This window comes from Mercurialis annua, linkage group LG1-X (assembly GCF_937616625.2).
Source record: "Mercurialis annua linkage group LG1-X, ddMerAnnu1.2, whole genome shotgun sequence".
Classification (NCBI taxonomy): Eukaryota; Viridiplantae; Streptophyta; class Magnoliopsida; order Malpighiales; family Euphorbiaceae; genus Mercurialis; species Mercurialis annua.
Window position 1 is genome coordinate 69,208,742 of NC_065570.1, and position 21,422 is coordinate 69,230,163.

The 21,422-nt window shown below is 27.6% G+C and overlaps 2 protein-coding genes across 2 annotated transcripts; both read left to right on the top strand.

Annotated features, from left to right (window-relative positions):
- Positions 1 to 3,583: 3,583 nt before the first annotated feature.
- On the top strand, positions 3,584 to 10,228 carry LOC126681313 (laccase-14-like). Its single transcript, XM_050376850.2, has 7 exons — positions 3,584 to 3,696; positions 3,956 to 4,107; positions 5,744 to 5,991; positions 6,102 to 6,227; positions 6,356 to 6,959; positions 7,949 to 8,301; positions 9,921 to 10,228. Exons 1-7 carry the CDS (start codon positions 3,604 to 3,606, stop codon positions 10,058 to 10,060), a joined length of 1,716 nt encoding a protein of 571 aa, XP_050232807.1. The 5' UTR covers positions 3,584 to 3,603; the 3' UTR covers positions 10,061 to 10,228.
- Positions 10,229 to 16,492: 6,264 nt separating this feature from the next.
- LOC126681320 (laccase-15-like) lies at positions 16,493 to 21,202 on the top strand. Its single transcript, XM_050376862.2, has 6 exons — positions 16,493 to 16,586; positions 16,969 to 17,120; positions 17,307 to 17,551; positions 18,039 to 18,167; positions 18,293 to 19,249; positions 20,874 to 21,202. The coding sequence occupies exons 1-6, from the start codon at positions 16,500 to 16,502 to the stop codon at positions 21,002 to 21,004; spliced, it is 1,701 nt and encodes a 566-aa protein (XP_050232819.1). The 5' UTR covers positions 16,493 to 16,499; the 3' UTR covers positions 21,005 to 21,202.
- Positions 21,203 to 21,422: the final 220 nt, after the last annotated feature.

The window sequence follows — 21,422 nt, forward strand, 5'->3', positions numbered from 1 at the left end:
CTTAAATTAATTTTTTGAAATAAAAATATAAATTATGGGATTATTTGAAGTTAATTGCTCAAAAAAAATGTAAATTGAGTTAGATGATCCCGTGTACAAGTTTAGGGGGCGCGTTGACTCTTTATTCAATATGAAAATATTGGATTTAATGTTACTTTTGATAATTTAGCATCAATTTTCCATTTTCTTTTCATTATATTATTAGTAAATATTTAAGTTCGGGCTGTAATTATGAATCCTACACAACGCTGAGTAAAAATTGAACCAGACTAAAAAAATTGAACCAAATCAAACTAAATTTTGCTGTTCGGTTCGATTTTTGGTGAAAATGATTTGGTTCGGTTTCTACTTTAGGTAAAGTTTGGTGTTCGGTGTTCGGTTTGTTTTGGGTGTTTTGAAAATCAAAAATCCAAAAAGACTGAATTACCGAAATTTAATATAAAATATATATTTTTAAAAAAACAATATATGTATCTATTTATATTTATATGTTTTTTATCTTTATATCTCAATTATTGTTGATATATGGATTAAAAATTGTTATTTACACATAATTGGGAGTCTATTAGACTCAAATTATTTAATATTTGAATTATTTTTAATAAAAAAAATAAAAAAGTAATCAAATTCGGTTTTAAACGAACCGTACCGAACCACAATTTTATCATATAAGGTAAGAAATACTATATACCTCAATTTTATCAGATTTATGATATGCAAGTCGTATGTAATTACAGACAAATATAACAACTGCAAATATGAAAATTCACTTATGATCGCATGAAATATTGGACTAATCTTGAATCGACTCGGGATTAAATTAGGGACGAAGCACAAAAATAAAAAAAAATTGAATGAAATGGCGCCATGATCTTAGCGCCATCTCGGGACGGTCTGGACAAAATTTTATTTTTTTTATTTTATGTCATTTTTTCAAGCAAAAATATGACAAAACAAGTTTAAAAACGATCAGCAAAAATCATATAATGGATATATAAAATAAAAAATTGGAATTAAAGTCAAAATTGAAAATCCACGGGTCATGAACAAAAAACATAACAACAAGTAATTGAATTGAATTTAATTTGTTAATGTGTAATAGAATACTTATACGATGTTATATGAACTAGTTTGGATCTTCACAAGTACCATTTCAAGTTATTGGCTCGTTTTCAGCCGATCCGGATTAAAAGTTCAATATAAATCTTCAAATAGCTGGGGATAACTAAATTACTTATTTGATTAATTCGTTAGTTAAATTTGAATGCAATTTTGAGATTTTGTTGCAAGCTATGATTATATTATTGTGGGTTACAGTGTTTTATGTAGTATTTAGACCAGGGTTAGGATTTTATAAGGTTTAGCTGTAATTAATTAGTAATTAATAAATTAATCTTATAAGTATTTGAAGTGGTGTTTAAAAGTGGTAAAAGTATTTTTTTTTTCTCTAAAAGTGTTAGAAAATGCTTTAAAGGCTATGGAGTTTTAATTTTGCGCACTGTCTTTATCAAACCATATAAGTGAATAAATTGATTCATAAACTTTTAAAACAGTGAGATTTGTTTGATTTTTCAAAATTATACCGCAATTCTTTTAAATTTGTATGGATTATTTACGGTAATTAAATTCAATTTTATAACTTTATCATTATGCGTGGATCAAATTCTTTGATTTTTTTTTTCAAATGAGTTAATAGCTCGTCACCCGGACGTATTCTCTTAAAAAATTATCATTAAACTCCCCAGCTTTTTATCGTTTTTTCCGCTGTCCGAATTTTTTTTTATCTACAATGGGTTCATAGATCTTTTATGCTCCCGATCTTTGATAAGAATTTCAACGCATGTTAACTTTTTCTTCTATTAGCAATATAAAAGAATGAGGAGACTTCAAACTTTTGTCGAATGTTACTGCACAATTTTATTTTAAAATTAAAAAATATTCAAGATAGTTACATATAATTTAATTTGCAATAAATATTTAGGATTAATGTCATAAAAATTCACCAATTTTACACGTTTTCTCATTTTAATCACGTAGTTTAAATTTTCTCATTTTCATACACGAACTACAACTTTTTCTCAAATTCATGCACGGTGCTGAGGTGTCACGAGTGTAATTCGCTGAGGTGGAGGTTCTTTTACACTAATGAATGAGTGCCCCCTCAGCACCGTGCATGAATTTGGAAAAAAGTGGTAGTTCGTGCATGAAAATGAGAAAATTTAAACTGCGTGATTAAAATGAGAAAACGTGTAATATGTCAAATATTTAAGTGCGCATGCTCAACTTTAGATTAAACGAAGAAATTTCAGTTTGGCGTGTCCTAGACATTCACTAAACTATAGGATATGGAGATCCAAAGTGTTGTAATAAAAGCCTATAAAGCTTAATTCAATTAGTTAATTTCTATTAACATTTTGAAGAATTAATGAGGACGAATTAACTTTAAAAAGGTTAATAAAACATTGGCAATCTTAGAAAATTTAACCAAAACGAGGAAAACGTAACAGAAAGGAAATTTGTACTTTATATTATGATAGATTTTAGGACAATGTCTAAAATGCCATACCATCCGTTTGTAGAAAAAGAACCTAGCCTAGATGAGAATAATTTTATTAATTAGGTATAAAACAAAACACTTCATTTAGATAAAAATAGAGTCCTAATTATGAAAAATCAACATAGATATATAGGACTAGAGCTAAAAGAGAACTATTAAGACATTTTAAATAGTAAAATGTTGGTTACAAAACAATAAAATTAACTATTTTACTTTGAAATAATTTATCAAAAATGTAAAACTGAAGAAAAAGTTTCCTACAACAAAATTCAACTATAGCGAGAATATATTCCATCAGTAAAAAGAAAAATTAATCACTAAAATATTTTGATGTAACACATATTTGGATCCTTAAATTATCACATTTTTTTAATTAGATCCCTCCATTTTCATTTGTTAAGATTGAGTTTCTACACTTTAATTTAGTAGACATTAAATTCCTCCCATTTTATTTGCTAAGAATGAATTTTTACACTTTAATTTTGTAGACATTAGGTCCCTCTAATGGAAATAAAGTGTGTGTACTCCATGCGCCTTAGTGCTGCTATGTTAGATTTTTTCTTTATTTTTTTACATTAATTTTTTTTAAATGGTTTCATTTATTTTTATTTAAAGTAATTCATTTTTTTATCGGTTTGACTTGACATCTTTGACCGTTTTTATAATGGAGGAGACCTAATGTCTACAAAATCAAAAATAAAATAAAATTATGTATAGGTGACAATTTTTTTAAACATACAAGCAAAAATGATCGCCATGTGGCAAAATCTGGCTTGTACGCATTTTGGCAAGAAAATTTATGTTAAAACAAAATTAAAATTTATAAATCAAAATAAAACAAATTAAAATCCAATCATCAAAATACAAAAAAAATGATAATTTAGATACTCTAAATATATATTAGTTAATTTTGCGTGTAAAACATATGCAAGAGTATCCAAGTTAGGCACTCAATTCATTGTAAATTGCTTATAAATAGAACCCAAATTTGAAGCTATTAAATCAAATTTACACAAGTGTAAAAATACTAACAAACGGAACGAAAAATGGGTTGGAACCAATGTTTTGGAGGGTATATGTTTTTTGCTTGTTTGCTTTTTGGCACGGCTCGTGGTGCCACTCATTACTATGATTTTGTTGTAAGTTCATTTTATAGTTCCTTCTTAGAATTTGTCTTGTTATTTCATCCCTCACATAATATACATTTTTGTTTTCTTTTTTATACATTTTAGATACTTAATTTGAAATAAATGTTAAGATGTTTTACATTGCAAGTTACACACTCACACTCAGTCCCTCTTATTCCAATATGTAATTTAAATTAGAATTATAAATTTAATTGATATACTAGTATGATTTACTTTTGTAAAATTAAAGTTTTTATGGGGTTGATTGCAGGTGAAGGAAACGAATTATACAAGGCTGTGCAGCACAAAGAGCATACTGACTGTAAATGATAGCTTCCCAGGGCCCGAAATTCATGTTTACAAAGGTGATACAGTGTTTTTTACTGTTCATAACCAAGCCAAATATGGTGTCACTATTCACTGGTAATTCTATTTTTCCCAACTCATTCTTGGGATTAAGTTAGGAATTAACTTTCTTATGGATAAAAATGGAATTTTACATGCTAGCTATAGAGCACAGCGTTAATTGATTTTCAAGGTAGCCAAACTATTGTTTTAATGATCGAACTTTGATTTGTTTCATTTTAGTTATTAAGTATTTTAACGGATGTTTTTTGCCCAAAATACATACGTGGCAGTCCGATATTGTCAAGCGACAATCATTTTTTGTTTATTTTTCCCTGAAAATTTGACACGAAGGTGGAATTTTATTTTAGAAGAGAGTTTTTAGCTAAATTATACAAACACGACAAGTTTGCCGGCAAAAAAAGGGTAAAATTTGGTTGCCACATATTCAGTGGCGGACCTAGATAAAAATATTTGGAGGAGCTATTAATAAATTATAATTTAGATTTTTTATTATATAAAATCTATATTTAAATTTTATTTATTACCATAATAAAATAAAAATAATTATATAAATTTATACATTTAATATCAAATCATAATCTAAATATAATAAAAGATATTACCAAGAACTAAATTAAATTTTATTACTAAAATAATTAATAAAATAAAATATTTTAATATTTTAATTTATTTTTATGATAAATTAGTTCATAATTGAATTTAAAATTATACAGTTTAAGAAATTATCTATCTATCTATATCTATATCTATATCTATACTATATATAAAAGCACGGATGGGAGGGGGGACAGACAAATTTACTGAATAATCTTTTTCAGTTTATTACTAAATAAAGATTTTATAGTCATTAACTAATTAGTTATTTAATTAATCACTATTGTAATTAAAGTCCTAATTAGAATATGTAGCTAAATTATCTCCAATTTAGGTTTTAGTTTGTAAAAAATAGATAAATTGTCTCCAAATTAATAGGAATACCTATTTTTAGTTTGATTTAACTACAAAATTAAAATATTGTATTTGGTCAATATATTATTATTTAAATTTCTATCTAATTATTTTTAAAAATATTATTAATAAAATTAAGTTGATTATTTAATTATGGTTATTATAAAACCAAAAGAAGAATAAATTCAGTATGGAAAAAAATTTAATAACCGAATATATTATATTTACTTTTACAAAAATTCTTAACTAATTTAATATTAATTGTAAATAAAAAATTGATATAAGTATAATAAATTTACTAATATGTACATTGACGAGTTACGTTACGAGCCACGTGCATAGCACGTAATGCGAAACTAGTTTTTATAAAAATGTATATTTTGCTATATTTTATTATAGAAAATTTTATAGTTTTTTCTCTAAAAATGGACCAATTTATCATAAAATTAACATGTAATACGGAATTATATCTTTTATATTTTTGATTGTATTCTTAATTATCATGTCAAATTCTGAAAAAACCTGAAAGATAGTAATCAATGATGGAGGGAGGAGATGTCATTGCCCCCTCTAAATTTTTAAATTTTTTAAAATTGTGCACCAATTTTTGTAATTTTTTACAGTTTAACCCCCATAAAATTGTCTACTTCCTATATTACATATTGCATTTTGGTCCTTCCCATGTTAAAATCCCGGCTCCGTCACTACTAATAATTTGCAAAGCTATATAAGTATATTTCAGGCATGGAGTTAAACAACCGAGAAATCCATGGTCAGACGGTCCTGAAAATATTACACAGTGCCCGATATCAGCAGGAACAAGTTTCAGCCAAGAGATTAATTTCAGTTCAGAAGAAGGAACCCTTTGGTGGCATGCTCATAGCGACTGGTCTCGAGCCACAGTCCATGGTGCCATCATTGTTTACCCTCAAAGCGGCTCGGGTTACCCATATCCTACTAAACCTCATGCACAAAAAACCATAGTTCTTGGTATGTGTACTTATTTATTTATCTATGCATTTGCTTATTTAATTACTATATCGTATTAGTATTTCTTTGACAACTTTATTTAATTAATTGGTTTTATAATTATTGGGCAGCATCATGGTATAAGGCCGATGTGATGGATGTGATTACAGAAGCCCTGGCGAGTGGTGCAGACCCTAATGTCTCAGATGCCTTTACAATTAATGGACAGCCTGGAGATTTATACGATTGCTCCAATGGTAAGTAAATCAATATAAACTTTCTTTCTCTTTTAAATCAAATTTATTTTTGAGATATTAGTAAGATTATGATCTCACTTTATCACTAGACAAAACAACAATTAATGGATTCTGAATTCATGTTGCAGAAACAACGTATCGGTTGAAAGTGAAATACGGCAGGACTTACCTCCTCCGCATCATCAATGCGATACTAAACGAAGAAATGTTCTTCGGAATTGCACAACACAATCTCACAATAGTCGGAACAGACGGTGCATACGTAAAGCCAATAACGGTCGAATACATAACGATAATTCCAGGGCAAACAATGGATGTTTTGGTGACAGCAAATCAACCTCCTAGCTACTACTACATTGCAAGTTCTCCTTTTTCTGATACAATTGCACCATTCGACAACACTACCACTACAGCAATTCTTCAATATCACAATTCTAAAAAATTCAATTACACAATTCCCTCAGTTATTCCATTTCCGAATTTACCTGCTCACAACGATTCTGATGCTGCAGCATTATTTACCAATAAATTAAGGGCTTTGGCGACCAAAAATTACCCTATTAATGTACCCAAAAATATTACTAAGCAAATATACATTACAATATCTGTTAACCTTTTGCCTTGCCCTAATGCATCATGCTCAGGATCAACTAATGGAGATAGACTATCAGCAAGCTTAAACAATATCAGCTTCGACTACCCTTCTACGTCGATTCTTGAAGCTTATTACCGGTATCGTATTCTGTGATCCCAAATCTTTTCTCCCTAGCAAATATCGACCGTCTCTCTCTCTAACAATTTTCCCCGTGAAAATAATAAATTTTAGACAAAATGAATTAGTATATTCAAAATTATGATAAGATTAATAAATATGTTATGAACAAAATTATACCAATTGGGTACAACAATTTTATAATTTGTGTCAATTATATGCAAACAACAAATAGAACAAATAAAGAATTTAATTGATAGAAATAAATTATATTTGAATCCTTTAATTTATTTTTAAGTAAAATGAACCTATCTACCCACAAATTTAGTATTTTTGCTAAATATATCACGACTTTGAAATCTTGTCAGTTTGATCCATCATCATTTCGATCTTTTAGTCAAATATACTCATGACTCGTTTTGAGCTGATGTGGCTCAATGTTGTTCGTCTGCATGTACAAAATTTATCCTACATAGCATACACAACATCGCGCCATATCTGCTCCAATATTTGGCAAAATTTTAAAGATGATCGACCAAACTGACAAAATTTATAGATCGTGGTATATTTGTTAAAAACGTTAAAATTTTGGGTAGATAATCTATCTTACCTTATTTTTATGATTATTGAGTCCATAATTGGAGAAAAAGTTATTGATAATTGACAAATTATCTATTAATTTGTTTAAAAAATATATATATATATATTTACAAATTATTATTAGTTTAATATAGTTCTTGATTTAAATTTTTAAATTGCAAAACACGACTCAAATTATGATTTGTTTTACAATTACACCAATTATAAATGCATGCATAACCAATGAGCTATAACTCAAATGGTATAAGCGCTAAGCAGTAAACTGCTAGGTCGTGGGTTCGATTCCTTTCACAAGCGCTCTCCCTCTCAAATTATCAAAAAAAAATAAAAAATGCATGCATAATATATAAATAGAGATACATTGACATAAACCTAATGTATCTTTAAGACATTTAATTTTTATTTGCAGGAATATAAGTAATATTTTCACCACAGATTTTCCTGAAAAGCCGTCGATGTACTTTAATTTCAGTGGAAATGTGGATGATATCACATTATATACAAAACAAGGGAGAAATGTGATAATGGTGAATTATAATGAATCAATAGAAATAGTTTTCCAAGGGACTAATCTATTGGTTGCTGAAAATCATCCAATGCATCTTCATGGGTTCAGCTTCTTTTATGTTGGAGGGAATAAAGGCAATTTTGATAATGTTAGTGATCCTTTAAACTATAATTTAATTGATCCTCCAGAAGTTAATACAATTGGTGTTCCTAAGAATGGTTGGGCTGCCATCAGATTTTATGCTGATAATCCGGGTATGTGTGTATGTAATCTATATCTTTAATTTCCTCCCTTACAATTAATTATTGGTTTAATAATTAAAAAATATCTCATCGACTTTTTTTATTTATGATCTCAACTTTCAAAATCCTAAATTTTAGCCAATGTCTCAATTTTAATTTTATTTATAGCAATTTATTTAAATTGGAGTAGAAAAAAATTCAAATATACCCTTCATATTATTTTATGTTAGAACATCTTTCTATTCCAATTTGAACATATGACTATAATTGAAAATGAAAATTATAAAGGCTAACATTGAAAATTCTAAAAGGTGAAATCATAACGAAAACAGTCAAAAATGTTTTTGAATGATTAAACCTCAATTCAACTATTGTTTATATATAGCTTATTCCATACTAATTATTTAGCAAAAATTCGACTCCTAAAAAAATAAAATAAAAAACGACATTAAATTTCAATCTCTAATTTTCTACTGTTTTAGTGGTTGAGTAAAAAAAAAGAACTTTTGAAGCTCAAAATGAACAAAAAATATCAAATGAGTTTGTACCAAAGTGAATGGCATATTTAAAAAAGTTTCATTTCGATTTGAACAAATGGCCATAATTTAAACTGAATTGAGGAATAGGCTAAAATTGACAATTTCAAAAGTTTGAGTCATAAATAAAAAGGTAAAACATTTTTAGATGATTAAGCCATTGAACTATATATGAATGATATTATTTAAAAATTAAATGTATAAGTTTGATATTTATGCACTATAGGCTATAGCCTTGCAAATCGTAAAGATTATAACGATACCAAATTGCTATGATTAACCACTAATTAATCGAAATGATGGCCGGTAAAGGGATTTATATAAAAATACCCAAAAAAATATTTGTCAATATTAAATTTTTATAATTGCAAGTTTTTAGTCATATTTCAACATGTTTTATTTTTTAAAGGGATAATGTCAAAAAAAATCATGAACTTTACATGTTTTTTCATTTTAATCACAAAGTTTAAATTTTATCATTTTCATGCATGAACTACCACTTTTTCTCAAATTTATATATGGTGCTGAGGTGTTACGGCTCCATTGGTGTAATTCGATGAGGTAGATGTCATTTTACACCAATAAATTAGTGCCACCTCAGCGCCGTGTATGAATTTGGGAACAAGTGGTAGTTCGTGCATGAAAATGACAAAAATTAAACTTCATGATTAAAATGAAAAAACATGTAAAATTCGTGATATTTTTTTATATTAACCCTTTTTTAAAATAGTTTCTGACGATTTCTGAAAAACACAGTTTGAAATCGTTTTAGAAACTGTTTCTTAAATAGTTACTAAATGGATTTTTAATGGTTTCAAACGGCTTTTTAAAAAATAATTTGCAACCGTTTTTAAACTGTTTTAAAAGGTTTCATAATACTTCAAACCATTTCAAAAAATATATTTTTAAACGGTTTCTAGAACAGATTTTCAAAAAGCGGAGTATTTTTATAAATTTTTGAAGTAATAAATAAGTTTTTTCTATAAAGAAAAAGTGAACAAATTAATAACTTTTCAAACTAGGGATATTTTTGTAAATATTTACAAAAACGGAATACTTGTGACACATATTCATTAATAAATGTGAGATTTTCAGGAGTATGGTTTATACACTGCCATTTGGAGCGTCACTCAAGCTGGGGTATGGACACTGTGCTCATCGTGAAAAATGGTCCCACCGATCAAACTTCAATCCGCCCTCCTCCTCCTCATATGCCTCCGTGTGCTTTGTCTTAATAATTGTTATGCATTCTTAATTTTAAATGTAACAAATCCTTTTTCTTTTCTTCTGTATATATAAAAAATCAATTCTGCCTAAGATCAGTAGGGCATTTCTGTAGTTACTTATTAAAGTGATACTATGTAGTGTATAATTTTTCAATTCATTTGTCAGTTAGATTTTTATGTACGTGTTTTAGGATAAATCTAAGAACTATTTTTTTTTTTAAAATAATACTTTTATTTTAGAGTAAAATATATGTTAAAAATAAGGCTACCATCATAAAAAAATTTATACTATTACTTTTTATTTAACGGTCATTAACAAATATTTGCATTTAAATAGTCTTTTAAATATTTATTTTATGCACACATGGTGTTTTGTGGACGGAATTATAAGAAACGTTGTCGTTTTGATTGACATGAAACAATGTCGTTTCATGCCAAAAAGGACTAAGAGTATATAAAAACAATAGTTAAAAGGCCATTTATATGCAAATATTTATTAAGAACCGAACTTTTCAAAATTCACAAGGATTTTTTTGACTTTAGTCTAAATTTTGGGTCTTTTTTTGTTATTTTGCCTAAAATCTTAAGATTTTTATTTAATTTCGGAAATAAGTCCAAACCGAACCGACCAAAAATTTCAGGATTTTTTGTTGTTTGGTTAAAAAAACTATGATTCGATCGACCACACAAAAAATTTATGCAGTCGGTTTCTGCTGATTCATAACCGAACCGAACCAACCGATACTGCCCCTAAACATATGTGCTTTGGATTGTTAAAGTGCCAAATTTTTTTACTAAATTTATTTAAAAAGTTTAAAAATTTAAATTTGTATTTAAATTTGGTAATTTCGTTGCAAATCTATTTTATTTCATTAAAAAATTTGTACTAACTTTTCAAGGGGAATATATCCTTAGTATATGGTAGACTCCAGCCTCGACTGAGATTAAATTTTTTCTTAAAAAAAGAGATAATTGTTTTAAATGTAGGGGTATGTATATATTAAATTCAGGATTAGATGAAGTTTAAGTCTAAATTGAGAAGAAAAAAAATCTCAGATCCTCCACTGAACTTCTTAATTGGTAAAGTTTATTTTTCATAATTATAAAATTTAGCTTCTAATTTAAATAAAAAAATTAAAAACAACACCAAAATTTAACTATGTTAGTTTATTCTTTTTTTTAAGGGATATGTTAGTTTATTCTAGAAATATATAAATATGTCTATTTTTTATTTAATATAACCGGTTGTATCAATAGCTACACTGGTTCATCGGTTCGGTTTTAAATTACTGCCCACAAGTCCTGGTTTCCCAAGTGCACAAGCATCCACATTCCATTTAAGAGTAGTAGCCTAACGCTTAATTAGCATCAGATTATGCAATTAGAGAAATTAAATGCCGGCTCCTATTTTTCTTTCCTAAACAATGTTTACTTAATAGGATGAAGAAATGAGAAAAAAAGACATCAAGTCTAATTCCTCAAAGTTTGGTTAGGTTAGGTGTAAAAACAAGAAATAATTGAAAGCCGAAAGGAGACTTCTTTTTCAAAGTAATATAGTTAATTTTGATGCCATATCATCCAAAATGTTTATATATATACATATATAAAGAGGTATTTCGTGAACAACTTTTTTAAAACTAGCCTCATATACGTGCATGATAATTCTTAAAGTGGAAACAGAAATATAAAGTGAATCTCTCTTTTTATAATTTCTCAAAAAAAAATAAAAAAATACATAAAAATAGATCAAAACATTGTTGGATTTGTCATTTGTGGGTTGTGTGTTGACCGTTGAGCAACCCCCAACACTTAGTCAACAAAACAATTAATTAAGGATATGCCATGTATTATTAATTAATTACATTACATCAACGATCAAATACTTTTAGAGCTAGTTAACAAAAACTATAGTGGAAATTAATCATAAAAAGAATGGGGTAAAGCACTATAATTTTCTAAAACTGAACTACGGTGTGAATTGAGAAAAAAGATAAGGAACTTAAATGGTATAATGTAAATTTTCAAAGGACTTTTACGATACTGATAATATTCCACCATCTACCGACCTTCTAAAATAGCATAGCAGGCGTAGAGTATTATAAATGGAGTAAGTGGACCAGCTTAACTGTCTCTTAGCATTTCTGTTGAACAAAATATACAATTTGTCATTGATATAGAGCATTGTTTTCCAATCTTCAATAGGATTAGGAGTAGCTGAGCATTCATTTTAACTTAAACCTCTTCAACATCATCATTAGGGGTTATTTTCTTATCATTTGTGTGTTTAATCACACGTTCTTAATAATATGCTGTCCACAACACAAAAATAAAAAAACTTTTTTCTTTTTTTATCTTTTTGAAGATGAGAAGATGATACTTCCAATTAACCGGAAAATCATCTTCTCTCCGCTCATAGTACTATTAATTGTAAATTTACTTTTTTTATTTCAATAAGTCTTTTTCAAAGTGTTTGTTTGGATTTATTTGGTTTGAATAACATTTTAAGGTTTTTCCGCATCTCTCTGATCCGATGTTTTAGATCGCTCAAGAATTTTTAGCCTCCGTTCGCACTATAGATTCATATTCTTATAAATCTAAAAATTGGGAGATAAATTATGGATTTATGTTGAAGATGATACTTGAAAAGATTAAAAGTTCAAGAATCAAGCGGTTTCAAGATTTTATTTTCAATTTGAACCATTTATATATTTGGGTAACCTTTAGATGGTTTGAAAAGCCCTATTCGATAACTGTATTAACAACTTTCATCATTATTGTAGAATAGTTTTTTCATTGTGTTGAAGAAATATTCATTTATGAAATTTTCATTCTCATCAATGAAAATTGTAGCCTTTGATAAAAAAAATACTACGGCCATATTTGGTTCATGAAATAAAATAGTATAGAATAGAGTGATTTCATGGAAAATGAAAACGTTATTCTTTACTTTTTAAAAGAAACAGTTATTTCATAAAATTATAAAATAGTAATTCCATAAAATTACTATTTTCATGAACTAAAGTGAGCAATAACTATTTAATATGGAATAGTTATTCTATTCTATACCTATTTCATGAACGAAACACCTATAGTTTATTGATTCATCGGGAGTTATAATTCAGTTAGTCAAACCTGATAAATTGGTGTAATCTTTGACTAAAAGCGGTTAATCTTTTTAATTAATTCAATTAGTTTAATTAGTTTTGTTTGGTGAATAATAAATTGTGGTTTGACTATGGTTAATTCTTTTAAAATTTACTTGAGCATTTTTGTTTTTATTTATTCATAATTATTAATCATTTATTATATTCATACTCTGTCTAAAACATAGGCCGCTAAAGCTTATATCTAGGATCCAAGTGTTAGAGGGCCCATATTTATAAAATAAATAAATATTATAACAATATTTTTAATATATATATATATATATATATATATATATATATACTACATCTTTTAATGATATATGTTATAATTTTATTTTAAAAATTGACTATACCTCTTAGTAATTAGAAAAGTTAAATTTAAAAGGTCTCATATTTATATGAGCTCAGGTCTTTTAATAGATAATTTTTTAGATAAAATCAGTTCACCATGTTATATGTAGACTAAACATATCCCACAATGATACGTCATTAAAATGATGAAAATTTTGTACATTTATTTATTATTTATTTACATATTTGAATAGTAATATTACAAGATTGTCATCATTTTAATGACGTATCATTATGGGATAGGGTTAGTCCACGGATGATGTGATGGACTAAGTCTATTCTCCTTTTAGTGATAGGTGTCGTAATTTTTATTTAAAAATTAATTAGACTCTTTAATAATAATTAGTACAAACAAAAATGATAAATAAGATTTCAAAAAAAAAGATATATAATTTTTATATTTTTAATTGTTTAAGGTATAATCTCTTTCTATTTACTATCTAATAGAGAAGAGGAGAATTACACTGTATATATATTTTGATTTTTTTTTGTAAAAATACTTTTTATTTTTATTTTTTGACAAACAAAACTATGAAGATCTACTAAAAATCTACCAAACATTTATTAAAAATCTACCAATAATTTACTAAATTTTACCAATGATCAAAAATATATTTTTATAAAATTTTATAAAAAAATAAACGAGCATATTTTTGGAAATAGTATGACAAAAATAAGTCTTGTTACAAAAAAAAATACTAAACAAATTCACCTAATGTCTCATTTCATCTAGGCCAGATATGATTATATTTTTATCGTTTAAGTAAGTTAACTGAATAACTTAGTTTAATTTTAGACTGAATTACTTAAAAAAGTTCACCTTTAATTTTTTTCGTTTATATTCTGACCTTGTAAAAAAAGTCATTTGTACCCAATTTTGGGTTTTTAGGTTTCATCTCTACCCAAAAGTACTAAAATTACCTTTTTTCACTTGAAAAAAAATTTAAACTAATCCTTTAATTTTTATTTATATACTAATTAGACGTATGATATAACATTTTATTTAAATGTTTTTAATTGTTTTCATCCTTTAATTCATTAAATTGTCAATTATAGTTTTTTTTTGGATAGAGATGAAACCTTAAAAATTTAAAGTTGGATACAAATGACTTTTTTACAAGGTCAGAATATAAACGAAAAAAATTCAAAATTGAGGTTTTTTTTAAATAATTAGACCTTAATTTTACTTTTCTAGAAAATTTTAGTATTAAGCCTTCTTAAAATTAGACTCAACCTGTCAACCAGTTGATTGGAGCGACTTAATCGAAAATTGGTACATACGGAACTGACATTAGAGATTCAATCAGATTAGAGTTTGACCAATTTTACTAGTCTGACCAAAATTTGAAGTCATATATAAGTCATCGAACTAGTCAAAAAATAATTCATTGATAGAAAAATTAAAATAAATAAATTATTTTCTTACATGCTATTAAACCAGTTAATTTGAACGTATAGGATTTGTGTATATCATGGAAATTCAAGAAATTGGAGAGATTTCAAACTTAGCTTTTCATCTATTAGTGTCGTGCCATTTATCATACTTCTAGTAAAATTTGTTAGAAAAGCAAAAATAAATTCCTTTCGTTTGTGTAATCCAACAATATTTAACAAAAGTTTATTTTACCTTTTGGATTTAATATAGAAAGTCAATTAAGGTCAATTTTGTAGTTTTAAAAAAGCACATTAAATTTTAATATTATAATTCATTTTATTCTTTTAAGTCCAAATTATCCGATAATATTATGTAACTTCAGCTCTAATTATACATATATACTTCAGCTACTTTTTGTCATTTCATCTGAGGGGCAAAATAAACGTTTATTACAACACGATTACTAAAACTCATTAAATGTGCCTAACCCAAAAAAGAGATCGAGAAAATATAATTGATATTTATATCATATTTTCCTTTTGTATTTACCATAAAATTAACACCTATAGTACATAGGAAAAAAATGATCTCTCTTTTCAAACTCAGGGCTTTTATTACTTGCAGGCATCAATTAGCTACAAAAATTTAAATTTAGTCTTAGGTATGTCATTAAAATTAAGTTAATTTAATTGATTTTTTTATTACCCATGGAAATCGAATTCATATAAATTGGCGTCTACTACGATGACCTATTGAATAATAGATATGTAAAAATTAGGCATTAATTATATACCAATAGAATTCACTTTAATTATTTGTAAATGGATATTCGTTTGATAACCATAATTTCTTCCACAAAATTTAAAATATAAAGTTACTAAATGAATTTTAAATAAATAAAAAATAATTGTTTAAATAAGAAGGGCATATTTAACTTTATTCAACTTAAATTGCTAAAATAAAATTTAAGAAGGATATAATAAAAAAATAATTGTATCCATTTTTCAACAATCATTTGCAATTGTCGCCATTTATTCATATTATTTCTATTTGCCTTTTTATCATCAAAATTCCAAATACGATGGGCATTTTTAAACTTTTTTTCATTTCAATTAAAACAAATGCCTACAATTGAAATTAAAAATTAAAAAAAGAATTAAAATTTATGATTTTAGAAGTTTGCCTGTAAATGAAAAATATAAAAGAGATGAGGTATTTTTCAAATGATGAAGCCTTAATTTAAAAGATAATGGAGTACTTTCACTTTCACATGCTTGGTTTATCACTTTAAACCTTTGTTCCCCGAACGGAATTTTATTTTATTAGTAGTAAAAGTTTTTCACAACCTTTCTCAAAAGCAGTAAAAAGTTAAAACTGAGCCAAATATGTATTTGGGAGTGTTCTCATAACGTATTCCTTTTTGGTATCCTTGCGTCTCAAAACATCTTATTCCTATAAATAATCAAAGATCAATTCCTGCTTTGGTGGATACCAACTAATTCATAATTTAACACCTATAAATTCATCACCAAAACTCATTTTGAAATGAAGAAGCTAAGTTTTAAAATATATAATAATGTCCATCTCCCAACTCTTAGGGTTTCTAGTACTCTTACTGACCACCCTCCATTACTCATCAGCTTCTACTAATTATCATTTCAAGGTAACAAATGCACCCATTTTCTGATCACTCGCCGTCACTCTTTGATGTCGTAGCCGGTGGCATAACTAGAATTTTTTTCAATTCCGGCTAAATTTTATCTGATCATTTAGTTCAGTTTTATTCTTCCGGCAGCCCGGGTTTAACTTTCATCTAGCCTTTATTCCGCTTTTTTTTTTTGAAAACTTCCAAAAGACGATGGCACAGGTTAAAAGCTTACCCATGCTTAAGGTGGTTCCGCCTCTAGTTGTAGCGTTTAGTGTGCGAAACCATCATAATTATATTTTAATTTTCATAAAATATGTTAATTTATATATGTAATTGTAAATTTTATTTAAATTCAGTTGAGCTAATTAGTTGATAAATTAATTCTTGTGTTTTGTAGGTGAAAGAAGCTACATATACTAGATTATGCCACACAAAGAACATCCTGACTGTAAATGGACAATTTCCAGGACCCACTTTACAAGTTCATAAGGGTGAAACAATCTTTGTCACAGTCGAAAACCAGGGCAGATATAATATTACCATTCACTGGTATACGAACTTTTTCAAGGACTATTTCATTATAAAAATAACTTAAGATACCGAATTGTATAGATCCATATTTATATTTTGGTTCATCATCTAGCTTGAATATAATTGACTCAAAATGTAAAATTACTAAATTGTTATATTTATCAATTTTATAATAATCATATACTTAGGTTCTATATTTTACAGGCACGGAGTGAAACAACCTAGAAATCCATGGTCCGACGGTCCTGAATACATTACGCAATGCCCGATTCAGCCTGGAGCAACGTTCAGGCAGAAGGTGATATTTTCCGGGGAGGAAGGGACCTTATGGTGGCATGCTCACAGCGAGTGGTGGCGAGCTGAGGTTCATGGTGCTATTTTTATTTACCCTAAACCAGGAACTTCATATCCTTTTCCACAACCTTATGCTGAAGTGCCTATCATTTTAGGTAACAATTGATCTTCACTATAAAAATATCAAATGATTTTCATTTTCATTTATACTTGATGGAGTTTTCGCTAGTTAAATTTTTTGTGGTTACATAGAATAATAATCGACTTTTAAATTTTTATTTTTTAGTAATCAAATTTTTATTTTATCAACAATAGCATGTCACTAAGTGATTCCATGTGAATTTTTATTTATGTGGATAACAAAAATAGAATATTAACATATTTTATTTACGTCTAAATTATCAAACTATATACTTTATTTAAAAAATGAATATTAACTTTAAATAATATAGAAAAATTTAAATTAGCACATTTTTTTCGTTGGATAGTTAAATAATTTTTCTTCTAAATTTATTTAGTCTCCTCTCCGTTGTTGGTCAAATTGAAGTTAAATTGTTAAAATATGAGAATTTCAAAGTCGATTGATATTGAACCCGGGTTTTCTGAAATGTATGCTAATTTAAAAAGGCAAATTTATTATAGGAGAATGGTGGAAGAGAAATATTCATGAAGTGTATGAGGATTTTGTTAGATCAGGAGGAACCCCTAATGTGTCTGATTCTTTTACTATTAATGGTCAGCCTGGTGACTTGATGCCTTGCTCAGAATCAGGTATCAAACACTCTCATACATTGAAAATGTCATTTTTGTAATATTTATTTTTATTACTTTCACTGAAATTGGAAGTTTTATTGCATGAGTCAAAAATAATTCGATTATCTCATAATTTACTGCAGGGACATTCAGGCTGTTAGTGGAGAGAGAAAAGACATATCTACTCCGAATGGTGAATGCAGCACTGAATGATATTCTATTCTTCGCCATTGCAAATCACAAACTCACAATCGTCGGAGCAGACGCCGCTTACACTAAGCCATCAACAAATGGTTACTTAGCAATAGCTCCGGGACAAACCCTAGACGTTTTATTACACGCCGATCAAAACCCCGACGACACTTATTACATGGCCGCCAGATCTTACACTAGTAACCCTCTCGTCGACTTCGACAACACAACAACCACCGCTATAGTCCAATACGACGTCGGAGAACACACTACTCCGTCTTCATCTCCGTTGTTACCTCTACTTCCTGATTTTAACGACACAACCGCCGCCTATAACTCTTTTGATAGCCTCAGGAGTTTAGCGTCTGAAGAACATCCTGTTGATGTTCCGACACGTGTCACAGCAAATATATTATCAACTGTCTCCCTTAACACGTTTCCTTGCCCTGGAAATCGTCCATGCGAGGGTCCAAACGGTACCGTTTTAGCTGCGAGTATGAACAATATAAGCTTTGAGCTGCCACCCATTGACGTGCTTGAAGCTTACTACTATCATATTCCTGGGGTGTTTGGATACAGGTTTCCAAGTGAACCGCCGCTGTTATTTAATTTTACAGAACCGTTTTTGCCGTTGGTTTTACAAATTCCGAGAAGAGATACTCAGGTGAAGGTTGTGCGATATAATTCAGAAGTGGAACTTGTTTTTCAAGGAACGAGTTTGCTTGGTGGTCTTGATCATCCTATGCATCTTCATGGCTTTAGTTTTTATGTTGTTGGACGGGGTTTTGGTAATTTTGATGAGAATACAGATCCTCAGAATTATAATCTTGTTGATCCTCCTTTCAGAAATACAGTATCTGTTCCCATTTTGGGCTGGGCAGCCATCAGATTTACTGCACACAATCCTGGTAATTAATTATTTACTATTACTAAACTTGTTATTTCTTCAGTAAAAAATGCCTGAAATCACTTTTTAAATCTAGATATTTATGTCCTTTGTAAATTTGAACTAAACTTTTTAGTTTTTATAATTATATTTTAAATCGGAATATTTATTAGAATATATTTATTTTTGAATTGAAACTTAATTTTACTTCCGTGGCGCACACTATATATTGTCCAGTTGATTATTGTTGAACCGGTTTGTCCGGTCTTTAAAAGTGTTCGATTAGGACAATATGTGGTATGTCATGTAAGAAAAATAAAGTTTCAATGAGATAATTACAATATATCTTTCAATTTGGAATATAATTATAAAAACGTTTGATCGTAATTGATAAAGGCCGTAAAAATTTTAACTGATAAAGTAATTTGACATTTTCTTGATAAAATTAGGGTAGCAATTTTCCCACTCCATGTCTTAATAACCGCACTCCAAAATCTTTCAATTAGACTTATATACCCTCTTTGTTTAAAGAAAGGCTATAAATTTGCAATGTGACCTAATAAATATTGTTTTTTTAAAATGCTATTTTTACCTATTGTAATATTTTCCAAAATTTATACCCTTGCCTTTTTTAATTCAAAAACAAATCCTTGCCTTTTATACAATTAACTTTTCAATACAATTTTTTTTTCATTGTGCTTATTCCAAAGTTTTATAAAACTATTCATTTACAAAAAGTTATCTAATAACGAAAAAGAAATATATTATAAAAACTATTTGAAAAAAATCATTATATACTTTATACAAATATATTTAGTAGTTAAGTGTATTTTATTTAAATGATATTATTTATTCTAAAATTTAATTTAAGTGGTTTTGATATTATTATATTTAGTATTAAATTTAATTAATATGAAGACTATTATTTATAGTTACAGAACTTCTAGATTAAAATATACCTGAATTTAATTAGATATGAAAAAACTGAAATCTTTAGTCAAAATATTTTATTATAAATAAATTATCTGACTTTTATAATTTTTTTATGAAATCAGACAAGTTAGTAAAACTTAAAAATTGATGTGATAAAAAAATTAGCAATAATACAAAATTATTGTTCAAAAAAATAGTAATCAGATTATTATTCTTTTCAATAAAAAAAAGGATGAGGTGGTTGGTACATTACCAATTATGTACTTCAGTTTATAGTATAAGTGAAGAGGGTATATTAGTGTAGTTAGAGAATTTTGGAGTGCGGTTATTAAGAGATGGAGTGGGAAAATCCCTACCCATAAAATTATTCTCCATTTAAATTGATAATTTTGTCCTTCTCAATAAAACAAGAAATATTTCATCAAATAGAGTTACCAATTTTTTTGAAAATATTACTATCACCTCTAATATCAATTCAAAATTATTGTTTTATTTTTGAATTTTAAAAACTATTGCCCATCCCAGAAAATTTAATTTCACTAAGATGTTTCAGTTTCTAATACCTAAATGTTAGAAAAAATATATATTTTTTAAATACATAAAAAACATATTAATTGAATCTAATTTTAGGCAGTGATAGTAATTATTTCAAATGATTATGACAAATGTTATGATTTTAAATTGTTTAAATATCTTTTCTTTTGGTGTTACAGGAGTTTGGTTTCTGCACTGTCATCTAGATAGGCATATGACTTGGGGTATGGACACTGTTTTCATTGTAAGCGATGGCGAAAGTGACGAATCAAGGTTGCTGCCACCGCCACCGGACATGCCTCCATGTTAGATGCTGTAATTTAATGTATCATCTTATTAAAATTATACTATATAGTGTGGTTGTAGCTAAGCTTCAACAAATATTACAAGGGGTCAATACATAATATATATTGCTCCAAGTATACATATCATGTTTTTCAAGTGAATTTATCATAAAAGCTTTGTATTGATGGACTATAAAAGTGTTGGGACAAATAATATATAGATATTGGAGTTGAAATCTCACTTTATTTGTTTTATGTAAAATTTTCATTTTTTTTCTTTTGTCAAAGATAAAGAAACCCGACTAGTAATTAGAGTTTTAAATGTGACCAAAATACTGGGCAAGATATGACACAAAATCAGGATTATTTGATAATATAATTATCCAATATAAAATTTCACAACATTAGATTTAAAAATAAATTTATCTGAGTGAATACAAGTTT

What these genes read in the sequence shown, in the direction of transcription:
- LOC126681320 (XM_050376862.2), top strand. Translation starts at nt 16,500, where the DNA reads ATGTCCATCTCCCAACTCTTAGGGTTTCTAGTACTCTTACTGACCACC. An exon ending in CTACTAATTATCATTTCAAG is followed by an intron (nt 16,587 to 16,968) that starts GTAACAAATGCA and finishes TGTGTTTTGTAG; the next exon opens with GTGAAAGAAGCTACATATAC. An exon ending in GATGCCTTGCTCAGAATCAG is followed by an intron (nt 18,168 to 18,292) that starts GTATCAAACACT and finishes AATTTACTGCAG; the next exon opens with GGACATTCAGGCTGTTAGTG.
- LOC126681313 (XM_050376850.2), top strand. Translation starts at nt 3,604, where the DNA reads ATGGGTTGGAACCAATGTTTTGGAGGGTATATGTTTTTTGCTTGTTTG. An exon ending in ACAAAAAACCATAGTTCTTG is followed by an intron (nt 5,992 to 6,101) that starts GTATGTGTACTT and finishes ATTATTGGGCAG; the next exon opens with CATCATGGTATAAGGCCGAT. An exon ending in ATTCTTGAAGCTTATTACCG is followed by an intron (nt 6,960 to 7,948) that starts GTATCGTATTCT and finishes TTTTATTTGCAG; the next exon opens with GAATATAAGTAATATTTTCA.